Source organism: Condylura cristata, unplaced genomic scaffold, assembly GCF_000260355.1.
Source record: "Condylura cristata isolate star-nosed mole 26May11 unplaced genomic scaffold, ConCri1.0 scaffold00027, whole genome shotgun sequence".
Lineage (NCBI taxonomy): Eukaryota > Metazoa > Chordata > Mammalia > Eulipotyphla > Talpidae > Condylura > Condylura cristata.
The window spans coordinates 9,277,389-9,301,451 of NW_004567128.1; the positions used below are offsets into that span (position 1 = coordinate 9,277,389).

Here is a 24,063-nt window from a genome sequence, read left to right on the forward strand (position 1 = left end):
CACATGCTGTGATTTGTGGACACTGTCTCATGTGGCTAAACTCGGCTCTGCACTGACCCCAGGCTCATTTCCCTGCGTGTTAGTGGCTAGTCATTCTCCAGGGATGCTACACCCACCTCCCTGATCCTTCTGGGCAGCTAGAGTATGGAGGTTTTTTTTTTTTTTTTAACCAGGGCGAGGAGATAACCCTGCTCACATTTTTAGTGAGTATGACTGGAATTGCCAAGGTGCTGTGAGGGACAAACAGTCCTTCACACCATATTGCCAGCTTCACTCGAAGAGGGAGCGTGGTAGAACAGGGGCCGCATTGTGTGCTCCTTACTGGGCATGCGCGAAAGTTGAGCTTGGCTACTCCAGAGTGCCTCCTGGGCATGCCATGGGTTTGGGCTTCATTTGGTTGAACATTTTCTATACCTTTTTGGTAATTAGTTGGAGATAGTGGAGGGGGAGTTCTTTTCTTTTTTTTTTAATGGCTTAGGTCAGTGTTTTTTTTTTTTTAAAGATTTATTTGTGCATACAGAACTGGGGTACAGGCCAGAGGCTCAAGGGCGGCGAGAGGCCTCACCAGAGACAGAGTGAGGAACAAAACAGGCAGATGGACAAAGTACACTGCTGAGGGGAGCAGCGGGCGGGTCAGGAGAGGTCTGCCACGCCATGGGGTCACCTCCGGGGCAGGCGGGAATCGAACTCATGCGGAAGCGGCTTTAGATTCTCAGTGCTGTGCTTTAACCCGCTGCGCCACCAGGGAGGGCCAGCTTAGGTCAGTGGTTCTTAACTGAGGCTCCATGGAAATCCCCAGAAAGCGTTGAAAAATATTAATACCAGGGTCTCACCCCCAGGTTTTTATTTAATTGGTCTAAGATGTGGCATCCGAATTTGACACACTTCCCGGGTATTATAACATGCAGGTAGGATTGAAAACCACTCGTTTAGATATTCTGGAAAATGCAAAGATACAGTAATAAGGATGATCCATTTAGCTGAATCCAAAAAATTGCATTTATCCACAGCATGGAGCACCTGAGAGCTAGATGGCAAGCAAGCCACTGTGTGAAGCTTGATGGAACTGAATCTCATGTCTGTACCTTGATTCTGGAAAAAAAGGGGGGGTTGTGGGGGCTGGGCACTGTTCCAGCTACAGTGCCCCTTTCTGCTGTCTTTACCCAAAGGGCTGAGGCTAGTCCCCAGGGCAGGAGAAGGCAAATAGAAAAGTGCAGTGGCCACTTGGCAAAGTGGCACGGCCCCTGAGTCCCAGCAGTGCTGACACTCGGTACCCACGGGACTATGTGGCAGCGGCAGCCAGCAAAATCCTGCGGACCTGAACTGGCTGGAACGTGTAAGTCCACAGTGTAGAAGTAACACTCCAGATTGGACTCAGATTGCATTTCCTCTGCGCTGTATTTTTCTTCGGTTTGAAACCTGGCCAGAGGGGCCTCCATGAGCTCCCCCGGTGCCTGTGTGTCTGTTGGAAAAGGGCGGAGGGCCCGCGGTGCCGTGCTGCGCTGGCTTGGCCAGCAGTCAAGGGCTGTGGTTGTCAGACAGACACCCCATCTCCCTGGCCCAAGGGACAGAGTTTGTCCCGGCTCAGCCTCAGGGCTGAGGCCCTTCAGTGCACAGCCAGCACGGGGGTCTGTGCTCCAGGATGTGCCCACCGTGCCCCGTCCTGACGCCGTTTACCCAGAGTGCTGAGTTGTTTATGTACTTCAACCCAAGCTGTGTCCTGGCCAGGATGGGCTTGAATGCTGCCACAGGCTTTCCTGTTGGAGTCATCAGTGGGGGCACACGCTCCTATCACCCTACAGTTCCGTCAGGTGGTGGCTAAGCCCCACCAGCCTCATCGGCAAACATCCAGCAAGGTCAGTCCTTTTATCAAGGTCAAATCAGAATTTTTCTAGGGCCGGGATTTCCATCTTAAAACACGGCTCTGGGGTTAAGGCTTCCCCCTTTTAATGCCCTGAAGCCAGTGCCAGAATATAGCAAGGCCAGGCAGATGATTTTCTGCCAAGTGAGTTTTGCAGCGCACACTTGTGCTGGGATGAGCCAGCTGCTAGTGAGACAGGGTCCTGCGGCATGACTTGTGTGTGTGCCTTCTACCTCGCCTACTGGGGCTCTTGCGTGGAGGTGGTCTTAGGTTCATGTGGGCTGTCCATCGGACTCGGCCCTCTGCTGGCGCAGGGCCTGGAGTTTGCAGCTGCTCAGCGTCTTCCTCCCTGACCAGCTGGGCTCCACCTTCCCAGTTCTTGAGGGGCCCTTCCTTTGCTAGTTTTACTGCGGGGCTGCAGTCGCTTTATTTCTAGCGGCTTCCTCCATGACTCGCTGGCTCTGCCTTCTCGTGTTGGGGGCTTGGGAGTAAACTGTCTCCGGGCCTTGTCTGAATGCAGGCTGTCGGCGCCTGTTGTGTTGTCTAGCTGCTCTGTGTTCGGGGACTCTGAAGAGTCACAGCAAAGGGTTCAGGGCCAAGCGCCCCGAGGACTTCAGGTCTTGCAGCCCTGCCGGCCCAGTACTCCTTGGCTGTGGCTGTCAGCACTCCAGCTACTACCTCTGCTTTCTTGTCACCTGCTGCTCTTTTTCCCTGGGGTGCTCTCTTTTTTCTTTTTTAAAATTTATTTATTGATGAATACAGAACTGGGGTACAGGCCAGAGGTGTGGGGGTGTGAGAGGCTTCACCAGAGACAAAGTGGGGGGAAGAACAGGCAGATCAATGAAGTACGCCGCTGAGGAGAGCAGCGGGTGAGACAGGAGAGGTCTGCTGTGCCCTGTAGGTCAGCTCCGAGGCAGGGATCGAACTCGTGCTACATTAGCTGGCGATACCTTGATAGTGCTGTCTTTAGCCCCTGCCCCACCAGGGACACCCTTCTCCAGTGTCCCTTCTGAGCACACCTGTCTTTAGACTTAGGACCTGCCTGGATAGTCCAAAATGACCCCTTTCTAAAGCCTTCTTGCCTGATGACATCTGTAGTACCCCTCTCCTGAATAAGGGCATCTCCCCACCCCATGTTCTGGGTGGTGGGATGTGGACATGCTTTCTTGGGGGGGGGGCGCCACTCCATCCACTCCATGGAAAACAGGGAACCTTTTTTTTAAATGGTGATGAACCACATTTCTTAAGGTCTCCAGCAGCCCCAGAATTGAGGCCGTCCTGTGGTCCAGCGGCGGCCTTCACTCTCACTGTGCGTGGGGGACATCTAGGAAGCTGGTTCCCGTGTCACCGCAGAGGGACTTTCAGTGCCAGTCTTGGCCTTCCTTAGGCAGTAGGCAGGCTTGAGTGCCACTGTGGTCAGCTGTGGGTCTTGGCTTCTTCGGTCTGGCTTTAGGGTACTGGGGTGCTTTCATGAGCCCTGGCAGCCCTTTCGCCGGCCATGCGGTGGGGCAGGCTTTGACTCATCTGGCTCTGCAGCCTTGTAGCTGTCGCTAGAGAATGATGCGTTGCAGTTGCCTTCCCTCTCGCCATCCTAATGTTGGAGGTTTTGCACAAGTCTGATTTCTGATTTCAGCCTCTAAAGCTGCTCCTGAAGCCTACCTGAGGATGCCAAAGCTCCTCTTTAAGGGAGGTTGAGTTCTGGACTAAGGCGGGGTCACAGTGCCTAGTTGGTTTTGTGGGTGCAAGTTTGTCCAGTTCCTATCATCGAGCAATCTGCTGCTGGGCGGCCCCGTTTTTTCTTCACTGATGCAAGCCACCAGTGGGGGGTGGGGTGGGGTGGGGGGGTACTGTGCAGCACCTGGAGCTTCAGGCTAAAATTTAGAAGTGATTGGTACCAGCCATCACCAGAGGGTGGACTGCTTTCTGGTATACTCTGTCCTCCCTGATGAGCGCTAAAGCAGAACCTCATCACATTCACATCTCTGACTTCTGGTTAGGCTGAACATCTTGTCGTCAGGTGGACTTCTGTTTGACTCCTTGTGCTAGTAGCCTGTAGTTGGTCAGTCGTGTTGTTTGCCCGTTGCTACCTGTGCAGATTTCCTTGTGGGGTCGAGAATGTAGCTCATGGCGAGGGGAGAGTGGTTCTGATGATTGTTGAGATTCTTTAGTAAAGTTCACCCCTGAAACTGCCTCGTTGGCTTTCCTTCTGAATGTGCTTTCCTAATCATCTTGCCTTCTTGTCCTGCTCTCTAGCTGACGGAGAGACCATTCTGAAAGGCCTCCAGTCCATTTTCCAGGAGCAGGGCATGACAGAGTCGGTGCACACCTGGCAGGACCATGGCTACTTAGCCACCTACATAAACAAAAACGGCAGGTGAGTTGGTCTTCAGTGCACACTGAAGGGGGTACAGACGACAAAGGGCGGGTGTGTTCAGGTACGTCTGTGTACCCGAGGAGGAAATATAGATCTATTTTCTTCCTTTGGCCATATTTAGGAGGGGCTAGAAGTGAGTGCTTTTCACCTCAGAAGCACATTTGAGTCACCTGGGGGGACTGTGCAGCATTTCCTCCTGGGGTACTCTCTCCAGTGGTGGGCGCCACCGGGTCTCAGTATTTGTCCAAAGCCCCCCAGAACCCAGAAGTTCTGGGCAGCATAAAAATTGGCTGGCCACGAGGCAGGGTTGATTAAAACACAGGTTCCTGAGCCCTAGTCCAAGAGTTTAAGTGGTAGGTTTGGCGGACACTGCTGACTCACGGGCGCACACAGTGGCCCCCGGGCTGAGAGCTTAGCTGACGCAGACCTCAGTCAAAGGGTGGGTAGGAAGAGCCTTGAGCAGCTCTCTAGAAAGCTTAGGTGATCCAAGGATTCAAAGTTGTTGGGTTTCTTCTTTTTCTTTCTTTCTTTGTAAAACAGATTATTTATTTATGCACACGAGCTGGGGTACAGGCCAGAGATGCAGGGAGGTGAGAGGATTCACCAGAGACAGAGTGGGGAGCAGAATAGGTGGGTCTACTAAGATACACTGAGGGGAGCAGTGGGTGAGATTTTGAAATGCAAGAGGTGTTTGGAAATTGCTTCCGAAAGCAGAAGAAATACAAATGTACATGTTTAGAACAAAGACATTTCTGCCTTGGGTCCCTCTTTTTCATTCAGCTGAGCCTGTCCCCAGGGAGCCTGACCTGGAGGCTCAGCTGTCCCCTCTCTGGGAGCACTGCTGCCCCACACCCCACTTCTGGTTAACGGCTTCTCATGGGGCTGAGATCATGGTCCTGCGGCCGCTCAACTTCTTGTCTTTTCATTCAGTTTTCTTCCCAGAGGTTAGTACTTGACCTTAGTTCCCAGCGGTCTCTGTTCTGGGCCATTTGCTGCGAGAACTCTGCCAGGAGCAGGGCGCCATTTCTCGAGCCTCCCTTCATGGGCTCCTGGCCTTTGTGCTGTGGGAGGAGGGAACGACCAGCCCACTCGTGTAGATGAACAATGGGGCTTCCCTCTAAGGTGAAAATACACTAGCGGTATGCATTTCACACAACCACCAGCCTTTGTTCTTTAAACAAAACTTATCTTCTGATTTAGTATTTTTGAAGTGTTTTGTTAGCTATATTTATAGCATAGCCCTGTATGTCTGCATGTGTGCGCAAACACACGTAATCAAAATATCTTCAGATAATTAACTCTTGTTGGTGACATACTTGTTTCATCAAACAACGCTGCTGAGGTTCACTAATTCGCGGTCAGAAAACTTTATATGCAAGGAGCCACACAAGGTCGAACACTCTGGCGTTCCTTTTTAAACAGTTCTTAAAATAATCTAAAAGCCCTTTGGGGGGCTGCAGGCTGGACGTGGGTTGGCCAAGTCCGCACCGAGTGAGTTGCGCCGCCACCTGCTGGCAGTCAGAGAAACTTCGCTCAGCGTGGTAGTCCCCTCCCAGCCGTGAAGGTGGGGGCCTGCCAGTCTAAATCCCGCAGCTGCACTGGCTTGGGAAAAGTCAGATGCATGGAGCTTCCTACTTGTTAGGCTCTAGAACCTCTTTTGAAAACCTTAGCATTTGACTCTTTTCTACATTATTGACTTTCTTGCCCAAAGAAAAGCTTCTAACCTGAACGCAGAAGGGAAAAAGCAGCAATCTTTGTTCCTCATTCGGTGGGCCTCTTATTTTTGCTTGAGTCCCGGATGCCATCCCTAACCGTATCTTCCTTTCCTTTGTAGCTTTGCCAACTTGAGAATATACCCACATGGACTGGTGTTGCTGGACCTTCAGAGCTACGAGGGTGATCCGCAAGGCAAAGAAGTTGAAAGTGTTGGTTCCTCACTTTTAATTCCTTGAGGGCTAGGGGATTCAGACATCTGCTTAGTCAAATCAGATTATCTTCATTTAATTACTGATCAGCCAGTTAACTTGATTTGCAGCTTTCCTCACTCCAGATAAGTGATTCTAGAAGAATCTGACATACATAGCCCTCAGTTGTGAGGACCTGCTCTTCCCCTGTCCCTGACTGCTTGAGTGCTGAGTACCGGTTTTACTTTGTATGGGGCACATAACCCGTTCACCAGGATGTCACCTTCACCTTGTCCTGTAACTTTTCCCTTCATGACTTTGTCGGTAACTTCCGCTAAGCTGTGGGTCAGGTCAGCACCGTGCCAGTCAGCTGGTGTGGGCCGGGCCAGGCCTGGAGGCTGAGCAGGGTGTGCAGGGTGGTGGACGGGGGTGTCTGCCAACACCACTGTGCTTCCGTCAACATGGCCTCGACCTCGTGGCCTGTAGCTGAACCATTTCCCTTAGCTTATTCTATAAGCCCATTGATTTCTTTCCTTTTCATTGCAGCTTTTGAACAGAGTAGAAGAAAGAATGAAAGAACTGAGTCAGGACATTGCCGGCCAGGTGAAGCGGTAAGGCCACTCGTCAGCATCCTTTTCTGTCCGCTTCACTGGGGGAGTGATCGGGACTGGAAAAGATCACAGTCGGCTTCTGCTTCTGGCACCCTATTAGACTCCTCACAGTAAGCGACAGTGTATGAGAAAACACACAAATCGGCAAGTGCTGGGTAAAGTGGAACTAAGCCAGAAGTGGGTGCCTGGATCTGGACCTGGACAGAGCAGTTGCCTGCTAGGGAGTTAGGAACCTCCTCTCCCAGCCCTATAAAGAGAAAAGGTTGTCTCTGCTCAGTTCTGAGCCCCATAGAAGAATTAAGCCATTTTAAGTGACCAATGACAAGATAGTGTGATAGAAAATTCACCTCAAAACTATCCTGTAAGCAGACTTTGCTAGGCGCTAGAAACAAGGCTCATCTGACGTAAACCTAAGGAGGGTGCTGACTTCAAAGGACAATGAAGACAGTTCACCTTTCCCTGCCGGGTAGTGTAGCCACTGGTCACAGATGGCTATTTGTAAATTAAGGTAACCAAACAGTTCAATTCCTGGTCTCACCAGCTTCGTGTGAGTCACTAACGGCCAGTGCCTGTCAACTTAGGTAGAGCAGAGACAGCATTTCTGTCACCACAGAGGTATTTGCCAATGGTGTCAGATGGTAAGAGTCTTCCTTGCTAGAAATAGCAGTTTCGACATTTGTTGAGAGAGGCATAGAGTCTTGGAAGGTCCTGGACTTAAGAGTGGGAAGTATGGATGCACGGCTAGGGTTTCTCAGCAGGTTGCTGTTGCCCTGCCTGGTGGGTCCTTACCAAGCCCCTGGGAGTAGACCTGTGCTTTGATCATAAAGGCAGACTCATAGATGCAGAGACACGGAGGACTTTACCATGGTTCCTCCATCATGGACGGGAGTGACCAGAGCACAGTTGATCTAGTTGGTCACTTTCCAGAAGAGGGTATCCCGGTTGGCCAGAGCAAGGATGTTTAAGTACTTCATGGCCCAGCACATGAAGTCTGCTCAGCTGCAGGGCAGGTGTGAGATAACTGGAAGGTGCTTTAGCCTCTGGCAGGGAGGGAAGCAGTACATGGCGCCGTGCACGGCTTGCCCACTTCCATGAAGTGTGCCAGAGCACCTGGACTCGCTTACCCGTCCACACTCGGTTTAGAGGCCCCAGCCTCTTCCTGAGGCAAAACAGCTACGCCCACACCTCTCTCCATAGCTCATCTTTTCCTGCTTGCACTCTGGCTAGTGTTCCTTCGAGAATTGGGAACAGTAGTTGAGGAGAAAGCTCTTTCCCTTAGCCTGGGCCCCGCTGAACCACTGGAGAATGGGCATTGTGTGTTTCCAGTGGGTCTGTGTACACCTGAGCAGTTACCTATGTCTGGGCTGGGGCAGGCTCTTCCCTGAGAGCTGGTGGCTCGATGTGTTGCCTTCATCCAGTGTCATTCCACTCCGCCCACCACCCACCCCGCAGCAGGGGAATAGGCTTCATTCAGAACTGTTGGCCTATTTGTTGGGGGCTGCCTGCTTGGGCCCACACTCTACCCTCACTCCCTGTGGACCATATACTCCAGCAGGTAAACTTGTTCTCCTGAAACATGAAGTGTTTATATCAGGAGCTGTTAGGGTTGAATGACAGTTTATGGGAATCTGCTTGGTAAATCTCAGTGCTTTTTACAGATCCTAGTATTTCTTCAGAGAACACTGTGTCATCTTTGATCAGGTTCAGACCATACTTGTGGGAATAGGAGAGCAGGCAGGGAACTCAGCAGAGCAGGTCACCTGGCCTTTTAGGTGTCTTTGGCTGCTTTGCTGTCAACACCTCTGTGCTCGAGATATGTGACTTGTGCGCAGTGGGTGTGTGCAAGGTCCTCACTTTGTGTCGGGTCAGATTTGCCAGCCTGGTTCCAGCTTTGTCCTTCCCTAGAGCGTAGTGTCCTCTGCTGGTAGTTCCCGGCACATTCATTCTGTAAAAAAGACTGAGCACTTACAGAACAAAAAGAGAAAACCACCCGCTTGCAGCCAATCAAACAATACTTGGTTCAAACCTGGTGTACCGGCTTGTTGGGGAACTGGGTTTGTTGGGCATCCCCACCCGGCTACTTGGTGATTTTAAAGGGAAAAAGTGGCCCTTTGCACATAGAGATGTGATGACTTCTGCTCCAGCTGCGTAATCTTACATGGCACCCACTGCTAGCACACCCATGTTGGGCCCTATATGATACTGGCCACATTACCTGTCAGTAGACTTTTAAAGGGATCATCGGGCAAACTCACGTGGGGGATTTTCTGCAGAAACCGGGCCTGGACTTTGAGATGTCAGCGTCCCAAAATGCACCAGAAAAAACTTACTCTAGATTAATGAATGGAGAAAGCGAGTGTTTAAAAGCAGGCAGCTGTCAGGCACGGACTGTGGATTCTGTGCTAGGTAAAGGCGTTAGAGCCGAGTGCAGCACAAACGTGCAGCCGTAGCTGCTTGTGTCCTGAGCCATCAGCCAAAGTGTTTGGGAATGAAGTTGGAGCATGTCACAGGCCATTTTCTTCACCTAAATTTAAAGCATTACAGGAAGGCTTGTAAGAAAAGTCGCTGATACATCTATTGCACTGGTGGCCATGTACAGCCCTGCAAGTGGGCTTCAGGTATGCCGTAGACTGTTCAGGAGTTAGCGGGTCATGCGGCTTGGTGCCCTCTTGAACGCCTGGTCCATTTTTGAGCAGTCTCTCTGGAAGCAACATCCTTCTAAAGCTCCTTCTTGTTTTCTTTTTTCTCCAGACTGCCACCCATAGTTCGTGGAGGGGCTATAGACAGATACTGGCCCACTGCTGACGGCCGCCTGGTTGAGTATGACATTGACGAAGTGGTGTATGATGAAGATTCGCCATATCAGAACATCAAGATCCTGCACTCCAAGCAATTTGGAAATATTCTCATCCTTAGTGGGGATGTCAGTAAGTATTCTATTCCCGCCCGATGGCTCATCAAAGCGATGATGTATTATAGTGCTTTCCTGGTCAATATTCCTCTAGCAGGTTTCTCCAAGTTTATCCAGGAGGTTTTTTTTTTTTTTTTTGCCTTTTTAAATGAACAGTTGTGTCTTTAACCTGTGCATTATCTGGGCCTTCATGCTTTATTAGCAGAGGCATGAAAGCTTTGTCTTAACATTTAGTTTCTAAATGATTTGAAGTGATTTCTGGGTTTTTTGGATGGTACACTAAAAAGGAAATATAGTTACTTAGTGTTTAAAGAAAATTATTTTTTGTTGTGGAAAATTTCAAACCTGAGAAGACAAAAATCATATGACGAAACAATGTGTATTTACCATCGAGCGTCAGCCATTATCACGTCCTGGCCGATCTTGTTTTCTGTGAGCTCTAGTCTACTTTGTCTCACTCATTTTAAAGCAATTTTCAAAGTTGAGTGACTTCATCTAGAAAAATGTAATCGCTTTCAATTTCTGAGCATATTAGAATTTGTATAATATTCTTCGCACTGATAGTGTGTGTGTGTTTAAATAATAATAGGTTTTGAATTAGTAGGGTTGATAAAAATTCTGCAAATCAAAAAAAAACATACCTTCACATATTTGATGAAATTTTTAAAGATTTTAGGGTAGATTCTATTATTTTCTAATGAGTCAGGTAGTGTGTGGGCTTGGGTGGACTCACCATTTTGGATCTTCTCCTCAGATTTGGCAGAGAGCGATTTGGCGTATACCCGGGCCATCATGGGCAGTGGCAAAGAAGATTACACTGGCAAAGACGTCCTGATTCTGGGCGGTGGAGACGGGGGCATCTTATGTGAAATAGTCAAACTGAAACCAAAGATGGTCACCATGGTAGAGATATCCTTTGTCTGCTCCAGATGCTCCCTGGGATGCTCTTGTTTTCTTCCTCTTCAGTCTGAAGAGACTGTTGGGCGAGTCTGTGTTAGGCGAGGCAGATGTTATAAACAGTTGAGTTTCATACTACTAGTGGCCTTTCTTTATGACCACCACAAGGAAACAGCGATCATCTAGTTGGAAATTAGAAGAGCAGTGAGCTGGCACGCCTCAGACATGTTGTCCGTCAGCTCTTGCTGCCAGTCAATTCTTCGTGTGTGTCATTGGTGCAAGAAAATGTTCTCAATTGAAAAAACAATCTTGTGGTGGCCCAATGAATATTCTAAAACTGGTTTGTGTTAGCCTTTCATTTAAAGTATTAACTGCTTGAGAATTCTTTGGTTACATCTAGATTCAGGTAAGTTTTTCCTTAACCTGTTGGGAACATTGACCAAATGGTGATTGATGGATGTAAGAAATACATGCGAAAAACATGTGGCGACGTCTTAGACAATCTTAAAGGAGACTGCTATCAGGTAATTATTTTCCAGATAATTTCATGTTGAAGTCCACTGATAATGTAATTGATATAATGGTATTCGTGGGAACTGTACTTCCTTGAAAGCAGCTTTTTTTTTTCTTTTTTTTTTTTTTATTAAAAAGTTTATTTTTACATCATTTTTCACATTTTTTTTTTCATCTCAATTGTAATCCCCACGGGTTTCCCATCACCAAATCACCCCTGTGCCACCACCATAGTCCCGTGCATTTCCCTCCCTTCCTCCCCCCGTTTTTGATCCCATTCCCCACTCCACCCCCACAGAATGTCTCTGGTCTATGGTTGTTCATTATTTTTGTTATTTTCTCGCCTGGTCCATTATACTCCTGCTATGAGTGAAACCATCCGGTATTTTTCTTTCTCTTTCTGGCTTATCTCACTCAGCATGATCTTTTCCAGCTCCATCCAAGTTGCTGCAAAAGACATGTGTTTCTCTTTTTTGGTTGCTGAGTAATATTCCATTGTATATATGTACCACATCTTTCTAATCCAGTCATCTACTTTTGGGCATTTGGGCTGAAAGCAGCTTTTTAATAGGTAAGTATAACGGAGAAAATACTATGTGTAGGTAAGAAAATAAATAGATCTTCTTGGGCCCTCCCTGGTGGCACAGCAGGTTAAAGTGCAGCACTGTGAAGCTGTCTGCAGCCACTGCAGCACGAGTTCAATACCCAGCCAGGGAGCTGACCCCATATGGCATAGTAGACCTCTCCTGACCTGCCCACTGCTCCCCTCAGCAGTGTACTTCAGTAGAATTGCCTGTTCTGCTCCTCACTCTGTCTTGGTAAATCCTCTCACCCCACCGCATCTCTGGGCTGTATCACAGTTCTTGTATGCATAAATAAGTAAATCTTAAAGAAAAAAAAAAGAAATAGATCTTCTTCTAGGGGAGGAAAATTAATTTTCACTTTACCTTCTATTTCTTGACTGAGACTTTGTAAGAAGAGAGATTAGCTAGAGAAACCATTTTATTCACATGTACATTATTAATATGTATGCTTCATATCTACATGGGAGATCCTCAGAGAAAAATGAGTAACAACTCAGAGAGGTAGACAGAGCTCAACTAATATCTTGCTAGGGAAAGTGGGTGGAGCTTAGTAAGGCCTGATGGCTAGATGGCAGGTGTGGTCGTTTGTGGCAAAGTTGTTTGGGTGCCATGACTTCTTACCTTCTATCCTGCTAAGAATTCTGTATTTCCAGGTTGAATGCCCTGGGCTCTGCTAGCTGAGATCCTTTTAGAGGCAGGTCTAGGGGAGTTCAGAGGAAGCCTCTCCCTGCATTTGTGCCTCCCTTCCCACGTGCCCCATCCCCACCCCAGCCCACTGTTGAAAATAGAATACTATTGATGCTCAGCAGATTTCTCAGTATTCTCTGGGAAGGGCCTTGTGTGTACATATAGTAAACCACCAACTCTAGATTCTAAATTTAATGACATGAATTTATTCTTTTATAAAAGAAGACATGTCTTTCTCTGACCTGGCAGCCTTCCACCTTTTGTCTCTCTGCCTTAAATAATCTCTGTCTACATCTTTCAGAGGGATGCAGATATCTAATTAGAAGGTGTAGATGATTAAAATGCCTGATATAGAAACTGTTGTTTCTCACTAAGTGAGTTAGTTTCTGTGCTAAGTATTACTTGCATGTTGACTGATCACTGCAGTTAGTAGGGTACATTTTGTAATGTGTTTTGAGGATCTTGTGCCTTTAATAATTGTTGAGCAAACAAATATATTTTATTTGAGCCAAATCTTAAATTGTGTATACTCAGATTTATAAACAATTTAAGAGTGCTTAACTCTGTTGGCAGCTAAATCGTTTTGTCCCCCAAAGGCTGTGCATCCAGTTTTTCTGGAATAGTCTGTGTTTGAAGATGACTTGGGGAATGATAGCTACTCTAAAACAGAGTTTTGCAGACTGAAGGAATACTGTTTCAAAGTTTAAAAAGCAAGGAGAGAGCAGCATGAGGAGGGAGGTGGGTACTTGGGCGGCAGCGCCCTGGGGTGGTCCTGCTGCTTGTGGAGAGCCCTGATGTTGCCACACAAAAGACAAGTTATTACTTAGAAAAAAGAAAGAAAAACATTCTTATAGTTAGAGGGCTTCTATATTTAAAAGTAAATATAGAACAATTTGAAGGTTGTCAAATACTTGGGTGGTATTTTTTTTTTGGGTGATATTTTTCATGGAAGGTCAGTTTATGATTTTTTTATTTTGATATATTTTCCAAATGCATTACATGTGTATATATATATATATATATATATATATATATATTAAAGACTTATTTATTTGTGCATACAGAACTGGGGTACAGGCCAGAGGCTCAGGGGTGGTGAGAGGCTTCACCAGAGACAGAGTGGGGAGCAGAAAGGGCAGATCGACGAAGTACACTGCTGAGGGGAGCAGCGGGCGGGTCAGGAGAGGTCTGCCACGCCATGTGGTCACCTCCGGGGCGGGGATGGAACTCATGCGGAAGTGGCTTTAGCTTCTCAGTGCTGTGCTTTAACCCGCTGCGCCACCAGGGAGGGCCCCACATGTATATATTTTTATCACGAAAATATTTTGAATGTTTAAGAAAGGAGAAAAGGAAGAAAAAAGAAATGTAAAGATATATAAAATCTGTCAGCATAATTCATTATGTGAGTGATATAGAGAAGAAAATAAGATACTACCAGCTGACAAACTGCGAGTCTAGCAGTCATTCTTCATACGCTTTAGAAGGGTCACTACCTAAACAAAAGTGAAGCCATCAAAAAATTAAAGGTCAGGTTATGTTAAGTAGTAAAATACACAAGGCATTTCCACTAAAATTAGGATGCTTATTATTAGCTTTATTTAACATTGCTTTTGAGACATTATCTTAATACAGTGCGGTAGGAGAATGAAAACAGTATAATTTTAGAAAGAACCACTCATAAAGGCGTGTAACTGGCCCTTCATGCTTCTGTTTTAGATAACCAGTTTGGGGGCTTTTTTGTGTGTTGATTTTGACTGGGGTCAACCCCTCCAGGGTAGCCCCCGAAGTAGCACACCCGCCACCTTAGTCCTCCACTGGAGTCCACACCACCTGTGCTTAATGGCCCCTTCCAGTTCCTGTCGGACCAGCACTGTGGATGGCAAGTGCCCTTTACTGGGTGTTATGGGCTGGCACTGTGTTCCTGGGTCTGAAGAAACGGCCCTCCAGACTGGGCCGGTAGCGTCTGCACAGCTCTTAAGCACGCTCTGCCCGGCTGCAGTGCCCTTGTTCACTCATTTCCTGGACGCAGGCGGACTCGTGAGCACACAGGCCCCCTGCTTATTGCTGCTAGCCTTCTAAGCCTGGATGGGAATCCTGGGCGTCCACACGCCCTACGGTAGCCCTGCAGCTCCTGTAGTGATTTCCGCAGGGTGGGCCCCATACAGGCATCATCGGTCGGGTTTCTAGTGACGACCTGCCTGGCTGTGGCCAGGCCGTTGGCCACTGCTCACTTCTGTCACTGCAGGAAAGAGCATGCGGTGCAGCCCTCGGGCTGGTTTTTTCACCACCTCTATCGGAACTTTGGCTTCCCAAAGAGCATGTAGTCTGTTTGCTGTGGAATTGCTGTCCACTAGCTAAGCAGCTATTTGTTGGGGGTTTCTTTATAGGATGCTGTTCAAGTGATAGGAGAATCAGTGGCTCCTCACACAGTTCCGGAGTCAGGCCTAAGGGTAGATCGGCTCCCTGCGCCTGAGTGTCCCTGCATTCACCAGACAGCATGGTCCTTTGTAAGCCATTCCCATTGTACTGGGGGCACTCTGGGCAGTGCCCTGCCCTTTACAGTTTCTAGACCTCGTCTACATTCCTAGTAGTCGCCACTAGGTGGCGCTCACAGCTCTGCCGTAAACACCGGCCTGGCCCCTGGTCTCTGCTTAGCATGTCTGATTACAATTGCTTAAATGGCAGATTTACTTACCCTCTGTCGGTGGTAGGCAGGGAGACTCCCTCAGTCATACCAGTTCCCACCTGCAATACAATCAGGTAAAATTGACAGAACTTCATATAGTACCTGCTTAATTCCAATTGTTCTGCTGTCAACCCCTTTACAGTTTCTCATTCTATTTGCGATTCAGGTCAGGGTTTCAGCAGTGGGTTTTGGTACCCCAGATGAAATATATCAACTGTACCCTTTCATTCTTGAGTGATAGGTCCCCAGCCAGGGATGGAGCTGAGGGGCCCAGGCCCTTTTGTGGATCCGTAACCTGGTTAACTCCTGACTAACCACTGCTCCAGCAGTTGCTGGCTAGGTTTCTCAGTTATCTCATGCTTATGGTTTTTCCAAGTGGAAATAGAGGTGGTTGGTTTGGGATTCTTCCCATTCTCCTGTTAGCTAACCTCCTGTGTCTATTAGCATCTGTGAGATCCGCGAGGGGGAAGCTTAGAATGCAAACTGGAAGAGGCTCTGGTGCTGGCTTTTGTTTTTGCAACAGTAAAGTTGCATGAGGGGCCCTGTGAAGAGGGGTCCGCTTAAACACAGCATTTACCATGACTGGGTAGCGCTCAGCAGCCAACATGCTGCTCAGCTAAACCCGAGCCCTCAAGACTGGAGTGTGAAGCACGCCAGCGGCTGCGTGTGGGCTGTCCCACTGGGCCATGCACAGGTGTGCTTGGGCCGCCTTCGTTCTCGCGTCACACACAGTGATGACATTTTAAAAAAGATTTATTTATTTATGCATATAGAACCAGGGTACAGGCTCAAGCCCCCCCCCCCCAACGCCTTTCTATCAGTTCTCTAGAGTCTAATTCCCCATGCCTCCAAACTGTATCTGGTCCTGTTAGTGTGCAGGCTGAGGGGTACCCCCCAAACTTGCACACTCTGAATGGATTCTGCTATCAGCAGCTTAAACACGAAGCGTTCTAGTGTGGAAGAATGAATAGAGTTACTGTGTATAGAGAGAGTATAGAGAGAGGAGACGAGAAAGGATGTGTTTCCCAGTAGTGGGTAAATGTGCAGCCAGACAGGGGTGGCCCACAGCAGGGCCGTGAGGCTCGAAAGCTTGCCACAAGTCTAGGCCACCTCTGGGGGGAGACCTTTGGGGGGGAGGGAGAAGGGGTCAGGCAAGGCTGGGTGAGAGGAGCAAAATCCCAGTAGAGATCAAGTTAAATGCTGCTAAAGCCGAGAAGGCTGCAGTTCTCCCTCAGGGTCTGCCCCAGGAGTCTCCTTCAAGCCTTCTCTTGCCCTGGCCACGCTGCCTCACCCTTTGCTAGGTGGGACAGGGGTCGTGAACCTCCATTTTTAGATTACACTGTTGGTCCTACTGTGCACCATCCGGGGAAAAAAAACAAGGCGTTGGTATTGCCCTCAGCCACTGTCTACTTGGCTTTTTTATTTTTTTGAATTTCTGGTGACTTCTATCCAGTCCTCCACACTGACCTTCCCTTGGCAAGAACCCGTGTGTCTGTGCCACCATCCGATAGCTCTCTGTGTGCAGCGTCAAAGCAGGCATGCCCTTCCTCTCTGCTGCCGCCGACTGAAGACAGACCCCACAAGAGTCGCACTCACAATCCGTTTTCTATGTTTTCCTCCGGAGGCGGGTGATACTGGCCTGCACAATTTGTGAACTCCTTCACGCTGGCCCTGGGGTTCCAGTAGCTCCTCGGTCTCGCCCTCCCTCTCCTCTGACTCTTAGTGACCAGAAGACTTAAAGGGCCTTTGTTTTCCCCTTTTGAGACAACTTTGAGGCTAATGCTGAAACTCGGATAGACTAAAGTCAGCCTCGTTCAACCTAAGGCCCACCCCAGCTAACAGCCACTGGGGGTGAGTAGTTTGCCATTTTCTTATTGGTGCTTCCTTACACAGCAACTCAGCCCACCCTCGGGAGCTGTGTGTTGTCAGCTCCAAGGCCCACGTGTCTCTTGGCCGTAGTGAGCGCGGCCGCAGCGGTGTAACGCGGGTGGGTAGGTAGCCACCCGGGGTCTGTCCTCATTCTTGCACCCTCATCTGGTTCTGTCCCAAACATGTTTCTGTGAGCCAGGGCCCTGCTAACACAGCCAACAGTGTAAGACCCCTAAGACTAGTATCTAACGGGGGTATCTGGAGGCTCCCTCACCCTCAGCCATTCTTACACTACTGCCTGGAGACAACATTAAATCCCACAGCTTATGGTGGTTCGGTCCCCCCACTTTAGATGCCAGCAGCAAGCCTGGATCTGGGCAAGAATTCCAGCTGTTAACCGCTGTACTGTACTCGTCAGGACTCCTTTGCGGGAGCTGGTATTTCTTACATGCCTTTATTAGCAGCAGTGTTAGAATTAAACTGAAGGAGAATAATGTGCAGGTAAAGTGCAACAACAAATCACTATACAGTGCAACTATCCACTCCTTATTATAAAAGACCAAGTAGCAGTAAAAGAAAAAAAGAGTTATGGATGAACTTGGCTTTCAGATTGCTCCAGGTGAACCTCCTGACTCCATTGCTCCACTGGTGTCCTTGGGCAAATGATAGACTCTCGGGTTTGTTTCTTCATTTGTAACATGGGAAGTAGCGTTCCTGTGGAGTTGCTTCAGTCACTGACAACGCTGTACAGCCTGTAGTGGCACTGAATGCCGGCGGCCCCACGCATGCGCAGGAGGAGGCTTAGTCCTGTGGCAGGTGCAGTCTTGCACGTGGCAGTGTGCATTTCCCTCTTTGTAGCTGTGGATCGGTTGGCTTACTGCTGTCTTGTCCTTTTGTCTCTGGAAGGTTCTAATAGAAGACTGTATTCCAGTACTGAAGAGGTACGCCAAAGAAGGGAGGGAGTTTGACTATGTGATTAATGATTTGACTGCTGTTCCGATCTCCACATCTCCAGAAGAAGGTAGGTTCTTGCTTGTATTAGTTTGAACCAAGATACTGTCCTCAGAGATGTTTCTCTTGGCACCACGCGAGGAAGAAAGGATCTTAGATGCCTAGTTAAGTTCTTTCATTTTTTTAAAGGTAGCTAAGCTGAGGCCCTGGGGAAAGATGACCGGATTTGGCATGTTCTGCCTCTCAGAGAGCAAATTAGCAGTCACTTGAAACATTAAATATGATGACTCATAATCAGATCACTGAGACATTAGCTCCTTTGAAATTTTTAAACTGCCTGATACAAACTAGCGATCCTTCTAAGCAATGTAGGAGACATTCTTCCTGCTGAGTTTGGGGCCCCCACCTGCTGGCATGCAGAAGTTGCTGCTTTCTCCCTTATTGAAGCTGGTGTCCTACAGGTTTCCGCCACCGACTTTGCGGGGAATCTTTATTGATGTCATGAGGACAGTGCTAAATGGATGTGCGTCTGGTTTTGACTGTGTGTGTATGCGCGCATGTGTGTGTGTGTCTGTCCATCCCTCCATCCGTGTGTCCATGACACCTACTGACAGTACAGCATAGTTCATGAATAAGCTCAAATATTGGGTCTAAAGCTCATAATTCTTTTTTGGGTATCATTGAAGTAATAGCATGAATGTTTGACTTTGTGTTTCTGATGCATGACATCCTTTATCTATGAGGCTTAAATTTTTTTTTAATCCAGATTCCACATGGGAATTTCTCAGACTGATTCTCGACCTCTCAATGAAAGTACTGAAACAGGATGGGAAATATTTTACACAGGTAGGCTACCCATTTTTCTCCCCAGCTCAAATTTTATAACTTTGTAGAGTAATTCTTTAAGGATAGAAAAGTATAATTGGAGTATGTTCTTTCCGGCGGTAGGTTTTGTGGTAAGTGAGTTGCCTGTTGTCTGTTGGGACTCAGTGATTCCTATTATGTCCGGTTACCACAACCCTCAGGTTTACTAGCCCTGGGCTTTGACTGTAGTATGAGTTGTGGCCACCAGATGGAGACAGAGATCGCGTTTCCCCCCTCTTCCTGCTTCCCCATCATCTTCTAGCCAATTTACAAATCCCCATGTGATAAATGCTTTAGCTGCAGTATGGGCTCCTGCCACGAGGTGGAAACAAGGTGCAGTGCACTCTCATTCAGGGATCGCTGTGTTGAAACAAAGTTTGAAGTTTGTCTTTCTTAATAGGTTATTTGTAAAATGTTCAACATCCAGAACAAAATTCTAAAAATATGAGCAAAAGGCTTAAGTGATGATGCAGTCTAACCACTTATTTTTTAAAAATCCACTGATACATAGAAAACAAGCACTTATGTAGAAGTTCACTTTGGTCCCTGTGATAATTCTTCAGTTTTCATGAGAATCCCGCCTTTCCTCTTCACTCCCGAACTTTTTTTTTTATTTAATGTATTAGTATTTTAAATGTCAAACTAGTAGAGAGGTCTGGTTTACTTTTAACCAGATGCTGTATAGTTTATGAGATCTATGGTTAATAATGCTGAAAACATCCAGCACATCTGAGAGATACCTTGAATTAGTCTCCATCTCGTCCTGTTTTTCTCCTCTTCCCCTGCCTGTAGGAACACCCACCCAAGCCTGGCAATTAATTGAAGGCCTTGCTAGGGAGCTGTAAGGGAACAGACAATTGTCTATGAATGTATCCTTTTTTCTGTTTGGAAGCTTGGGGGACACATTCTAGATGACTCTTTAAGGCAGGGATCTGCAAAGTATAGGCCAAATCTAAGCTGCTTGCTTTTGGAAGGTTCCACTGGCACAAGGCCACAGCTGTTCTGAATCGTCTTCCGGGGCTGTTTCCCTGCTGCGTGGCTGCCCGTATAGTGGTGATGGGACATTTTCTGTTCTGCTCTTTGGAGAAATGTTTGCTGATCACACTTTACAGGAAGCCCACAGTGAAACCTGCTCAAAGTCCCCTTATTCATGTAAAACAACCTGAGTTGGGGCCTTGAGTTTTTCCATGAGTGGCCAATTCTGAAGCCGAACATGCCCATACAGTTTGCAAATAGAAGGCAATCCCATGCGGCTCAAGTTGGGGAAGTTGGTAGGGCTCTGGGATCTTTAACCCGGAGAGGATGAGAATGATCTGGCTTCGTGCAAACCAGTTGTAGTGGACACCAGTGAGTCCGGAGGGCGGTGTGATTGCTCTTAGCTGTATTGAAAGACATGTTTGCCCTGCAGCTCGAGACCTGGGTGCCACGGCCCGCCCGGCTGCCCCAGCGTGGCCTGCAGGAGGAGCCGTCCCTGCTGTGAACGTGCCCCCTTTCCCGGGCTGTTCTTTATAGATTGTTCACATGTGTGACTTCCAATTCATAGCATAGGCTTCTGCTGATTTAGAACCTGGTAAAAGTCATATCTTTCAGGATATAGTCTACTGGATCTGCTTTATGTTTAAGAGCTACAAATAACAGAAATCTATTAGGGCGAGCTTTCTAGAATGGAAGCTACTGAGTTGGGGTTCACCCTCAGGAGTTGCTCTCCTCCTTGCCATGTTATTCCCTGTGTAGGTACTGAATTCTTTGCTACTTGGCTTGTGCTGAATCACCCCACAAGTCACTGTTAGGAAAAATGTAGCTCCATTTAAGTAAATACACGGCAATGTGAAAAGTAGCTTGTTACTTTTTTGGGGTAGGTCTCTATTTGTGCTGAGCGTCTTTGTTCCGTTTCAAAATTGCTTTCTGACAGTGTTGGGGAAGAACTAATCAAAGCTTCCTGCTTCCTTGCCACAGTGTCTGAAGAGGCCCTCCCTTGTGCCGCTATAAAAAGGTGCTGCCACCTTGATGGTGGCGAGGAAAACCAGGGAACGGTGCGCCTGGCCGCACTGCCAGTCTGTCGCTCCTCTGGAGCTGTGCGCTCTAAACACAGACGGGTGGTGTTTTCTATTTGTGAATCTTAAATTACACATGTGGTGTTTACATACTCTCATGGTGAACTTGATGTTGAAACCAAATTATATGCTGGGGAAGGGCCCTTTGGCCAAATCCACTGCAGGATGATGGGTTACTAAACAGGTTGGCGCTGAAGGCTGCGTCATGCTGCGTGAACATGCTAAGTTAAAGCCGCTGAGAGGAGGCAGCTCTCGGAATGGCTCTCCCCGCGCTCGCCGTGGCCGGTTGGCCGGCTGGGTTGGTGCTTTTGAAATGCCATTCCCAGGAGTGTTTGCATCACAGGTTATGGTATCAGTAAATAGTTATCATTGTACATTGGACTTGGCTATTTTGAGGCGACTCAGTAGTGAAATTCTTGGAAGGAATAGAATGAGCTCAAAGTTTTTGAACATTGAGAACGTCAGAAGTTAAAAGGAAATAGGTAGCATTAAATAACATTCTTTTAAATCTGTTACGAAAAGCACTCGGGAAATGATTTTGCCAAAACGAGGACAAACTCGCCCAGCCCTACTGACTGCGAGTCTGCGTTGTAAGATCTGCTGTGGCCCGTATGCGCGGGGCATTGAGAGGCAGCACTTCTAGAGCGGGGCAGATGTGGAATCCTCTCCATTCTTCTGTCTCTCCACCAGCTGCCGACTCTTCCCCTTTTCCTCTTTGTGGTCACAGAGTGGCTGCCGCAGCTCCAGCGCCAAGTGTCACATCTGGGTTTTAAGCGAGAAGAAAGTTGAAGGGGTGGGTCACTGTTTATCCTGAGCGTCCAGAAGAAGACAGTGCTCTCAGCAGATTCCCACTATCTCTTTGCCGGGCACTGAAAAGTGGTGGCCAGATAGGGAGGAAATTAGTCGCTGAAGCTGAGAGAAAGGATTTGGTAAGGAAGGAGTGAAAGTGGGGGATCGCCTTAGTGTGTCCTGAATACATTTTTCTCTTCTTATGCCTTAAAGTAAATGATGGACTTTGGGGGAAAGTACAGGGTGATAAGGATTGGTCCTATGTCAACATTTTAGATTCTTCAGAGGGTCATAATGTGAGGCATTCTGGAAATCAAGAACATTATCTTTTTGATGCTTCATTCTTGGCACAATCGTGGCTGTTATTGGAAAAACCGATTTTGAATGGGTTATGTATGAATCTTTGCTAATTGCGTGCTGTTGATACAATGACTGTGTCACTAATGAGAAATTGGTCTCGCTGCTTTCTATTGCTTCATACTCCAATAATTTGAAATGGCTTGGTAAATGAGGTGGAAGGATAATGAGCTAATGGATCTATAAATAGAATCCAGTGCAATTTGTGAAAGTGCAGAAGCCTTATCTCATTTTCAGAGGTGAACTTTTCTTCACAGCTAGACTTGTTCCTGCTCAGTGGAGACCACCAAGGGAGCGGCCCTTAGCGGCGCCGTTGACTCCACTGTTGGCTTTTCTCTCTTTGATTTAGGGAAACTGTGTCAATTTGACTGAAGCCCTGTCGCTCTACGAAGAACAGCTCGGACACCTGTATTGTCCTGTGGAATTCTCCAAGGAGATCGTCTGTGTCCCTTCCTACTTGGAATTGTATCCTTTGACGGTAGTGAGGTGCCGCCACCATCGCGCCACATCACTCACCATCGAGCTCAGCGAGTCCCAGGCTGTTGTGGCATTTTGAGTGGCAAGAAGAAATAGCATTTGCTTGCTGGCATAGAAGGCCCTGTTTTCCTTTCAAATGTGGCTGCACATTGGAGCCCTTGGGAGCTTTAAAACAACCTGCAGGCTCCCGTCTGAGCCTCCGGGAGTCAGCTCCCCGGGAGCTGTCCGTGGGCAGCAGCATCCCACGGCTGCGCGCCCCCTGGCCCCAGGTGCACACTGGAAGTCCCTCGCAGGCTGGCAAACGCGTTTGGGGGAGGCCTGTGCTTGAATCAGCTGCTCTTACTCCTTGACGCCCTGTCCAGGTGGGTGTTCTACACTGTTTGGAAGAAGGCTAACCCCTGAAGAGCGCTTCGCTCCAGTCATGCGCTGCCGACAGTCTTCCTGGCCCTCACGCCGTTCGCGACATCGACACCAGTCAGGCAATTGATTGTGAATTCCTTCCAGTTTTCTTTTTTTTAATTATTATTTTTAATTTAAAAAAGCAAATGGAAAATGTATATTTTGATGAGCTAGGGTGTTATTTTTTGAAAGTCAGCTGAAGGATGATTAGACACCACAGCGAAAGCTGCTAAATGCACTGAACCCTAGAATGTGATTTTTGTTATTTTTTTTTCTGTATGGGCTTTTTTTTTTTTCCTTTTTCTTTTTTTGTTCGTTTGTTTGTTTGGTAGCCTTTCAATTTGCTTGTTTGGAGGAATGGACATCATTGTTTTTATTCTGGAGGGAAGTTCTTGTTGGTGTTTCTTTCCCAAAAATTGACTAGAGATTAAAATTTGGTGCTTACAAGGAAGAGTTAAAAAAAATGAATACCAATGAATCAATTAAAATCACAAAAGAGATTGTGTGTGTCTGCTGTTTTATTTCAGTCCATTCCCCTCCCTATCACTGCTGGTCGCACAGAACAAAGGCGTCTCCTGGTCTTTTTTCAGTTCGGTGATATCACTCAGTGCCATTTATCTCTTTATAATAGGATGGCCTTAAGGCCTTTTTTGAACAGAAGTAATGACTTCATTTACCACTGGAGGTAAATGATACACAGGCTATTACATCTACCAGTTCTTCATTACAGAATTGACCCGAGGATAGGAAAAGATCTGGCCTCACTACAAAGTTGAAAGTCAAAAGCTTATTTCTACTCCCACTCTACCTGCGTATTAGGTGTGGAATAGAAATCAGTTTGGATAGCTGCTGTGAACTTCTGGGGAAGATGTTTGGGTGCAGAGAGAGAAAGTTGGTGGCAGGAGCCATGACTAGCACCTCGAGCGGGAGGAAGTGTATGTAACTGACGACATGGAAGTGCCTTGTGAGGACACTCCACATCAAGGTCGAGTTGTCAGATACCACTGGACATTGTTTCTAGAAAAGGTTTATGCTTTATCAATGGGATGGGTACATTTATGGTGAATTTGCACTAAGTAAAGCCTTAAAAACAAAATATTCAGTATCTGCTTTGAGAAGAATGTCTGTCAATTCAGAGCATTCTTCCTGCCATGATAGGCTCTCAGTGAGATAGATACCCTTCAAAAATGAGTGTGTCTATGTCATCTCCCCCCAACTTTTTTTTTTACTGACCTAGCACAGGAGAAGAAACAACATGTGTAAGAGGAGTTAGTC

The 24,063-nt window shown here is 47.5% G+C and overlaps 1 protein-coding gene across 1 annotated transcript in view; it reads left to right on the top strand.

Moving 5' to 3' along the window:
• SMS (spermine synthase) overlaps window positions 1-23,288 on the top strand; it is a 45,194-nt gene extending 21,906 nt beyond the window's left edge. The window contains exons 3-12 of the mRNA XM_004689910.2: window positions 4,115-4,235; window positions 6,070-6,160; window positions 6,686-6,750; window positions 9,502-9,677; window positions 10,416-10,570; window positions 10,993-11,082; window positions 17,804-17,918; window positions 18,615-18,694; window positions 22,262-22,377; window positions 22,752-23,288. Of these exons, the coding sequence (XP_004689967.2) occupies window positions 4,115-4,235; window positions 6,070-6,160; window positions 6,686-6,750; window positions 9,502-9,677; window positions 10,416-10,570; window positions 10,993-11,082; window positions 17,804-17,918; window positions 18,615-18,694; window positions 22,262-22,377; window positions 22,752-22,791 (1,049 nt within the window). The 3' untranslated portion in view covers window positions 22,792-23,288. The remainder of the gene's footprint in view (window positions 1-4,114; window positions 4,236-6,069; window positions 6,161-6,685; window positions 6,751-9,501; window positions 9,678-10,415; window positions 10,571-10,992; window positions 11,083-17,803; window positions 17,919-18,614; window positions 18,695-22,261; window positions 22,378-22,751) is intronic.
• The last annotated feature ends 775 nt before the right edge of the window (window positions 23,289-24,063 follow it).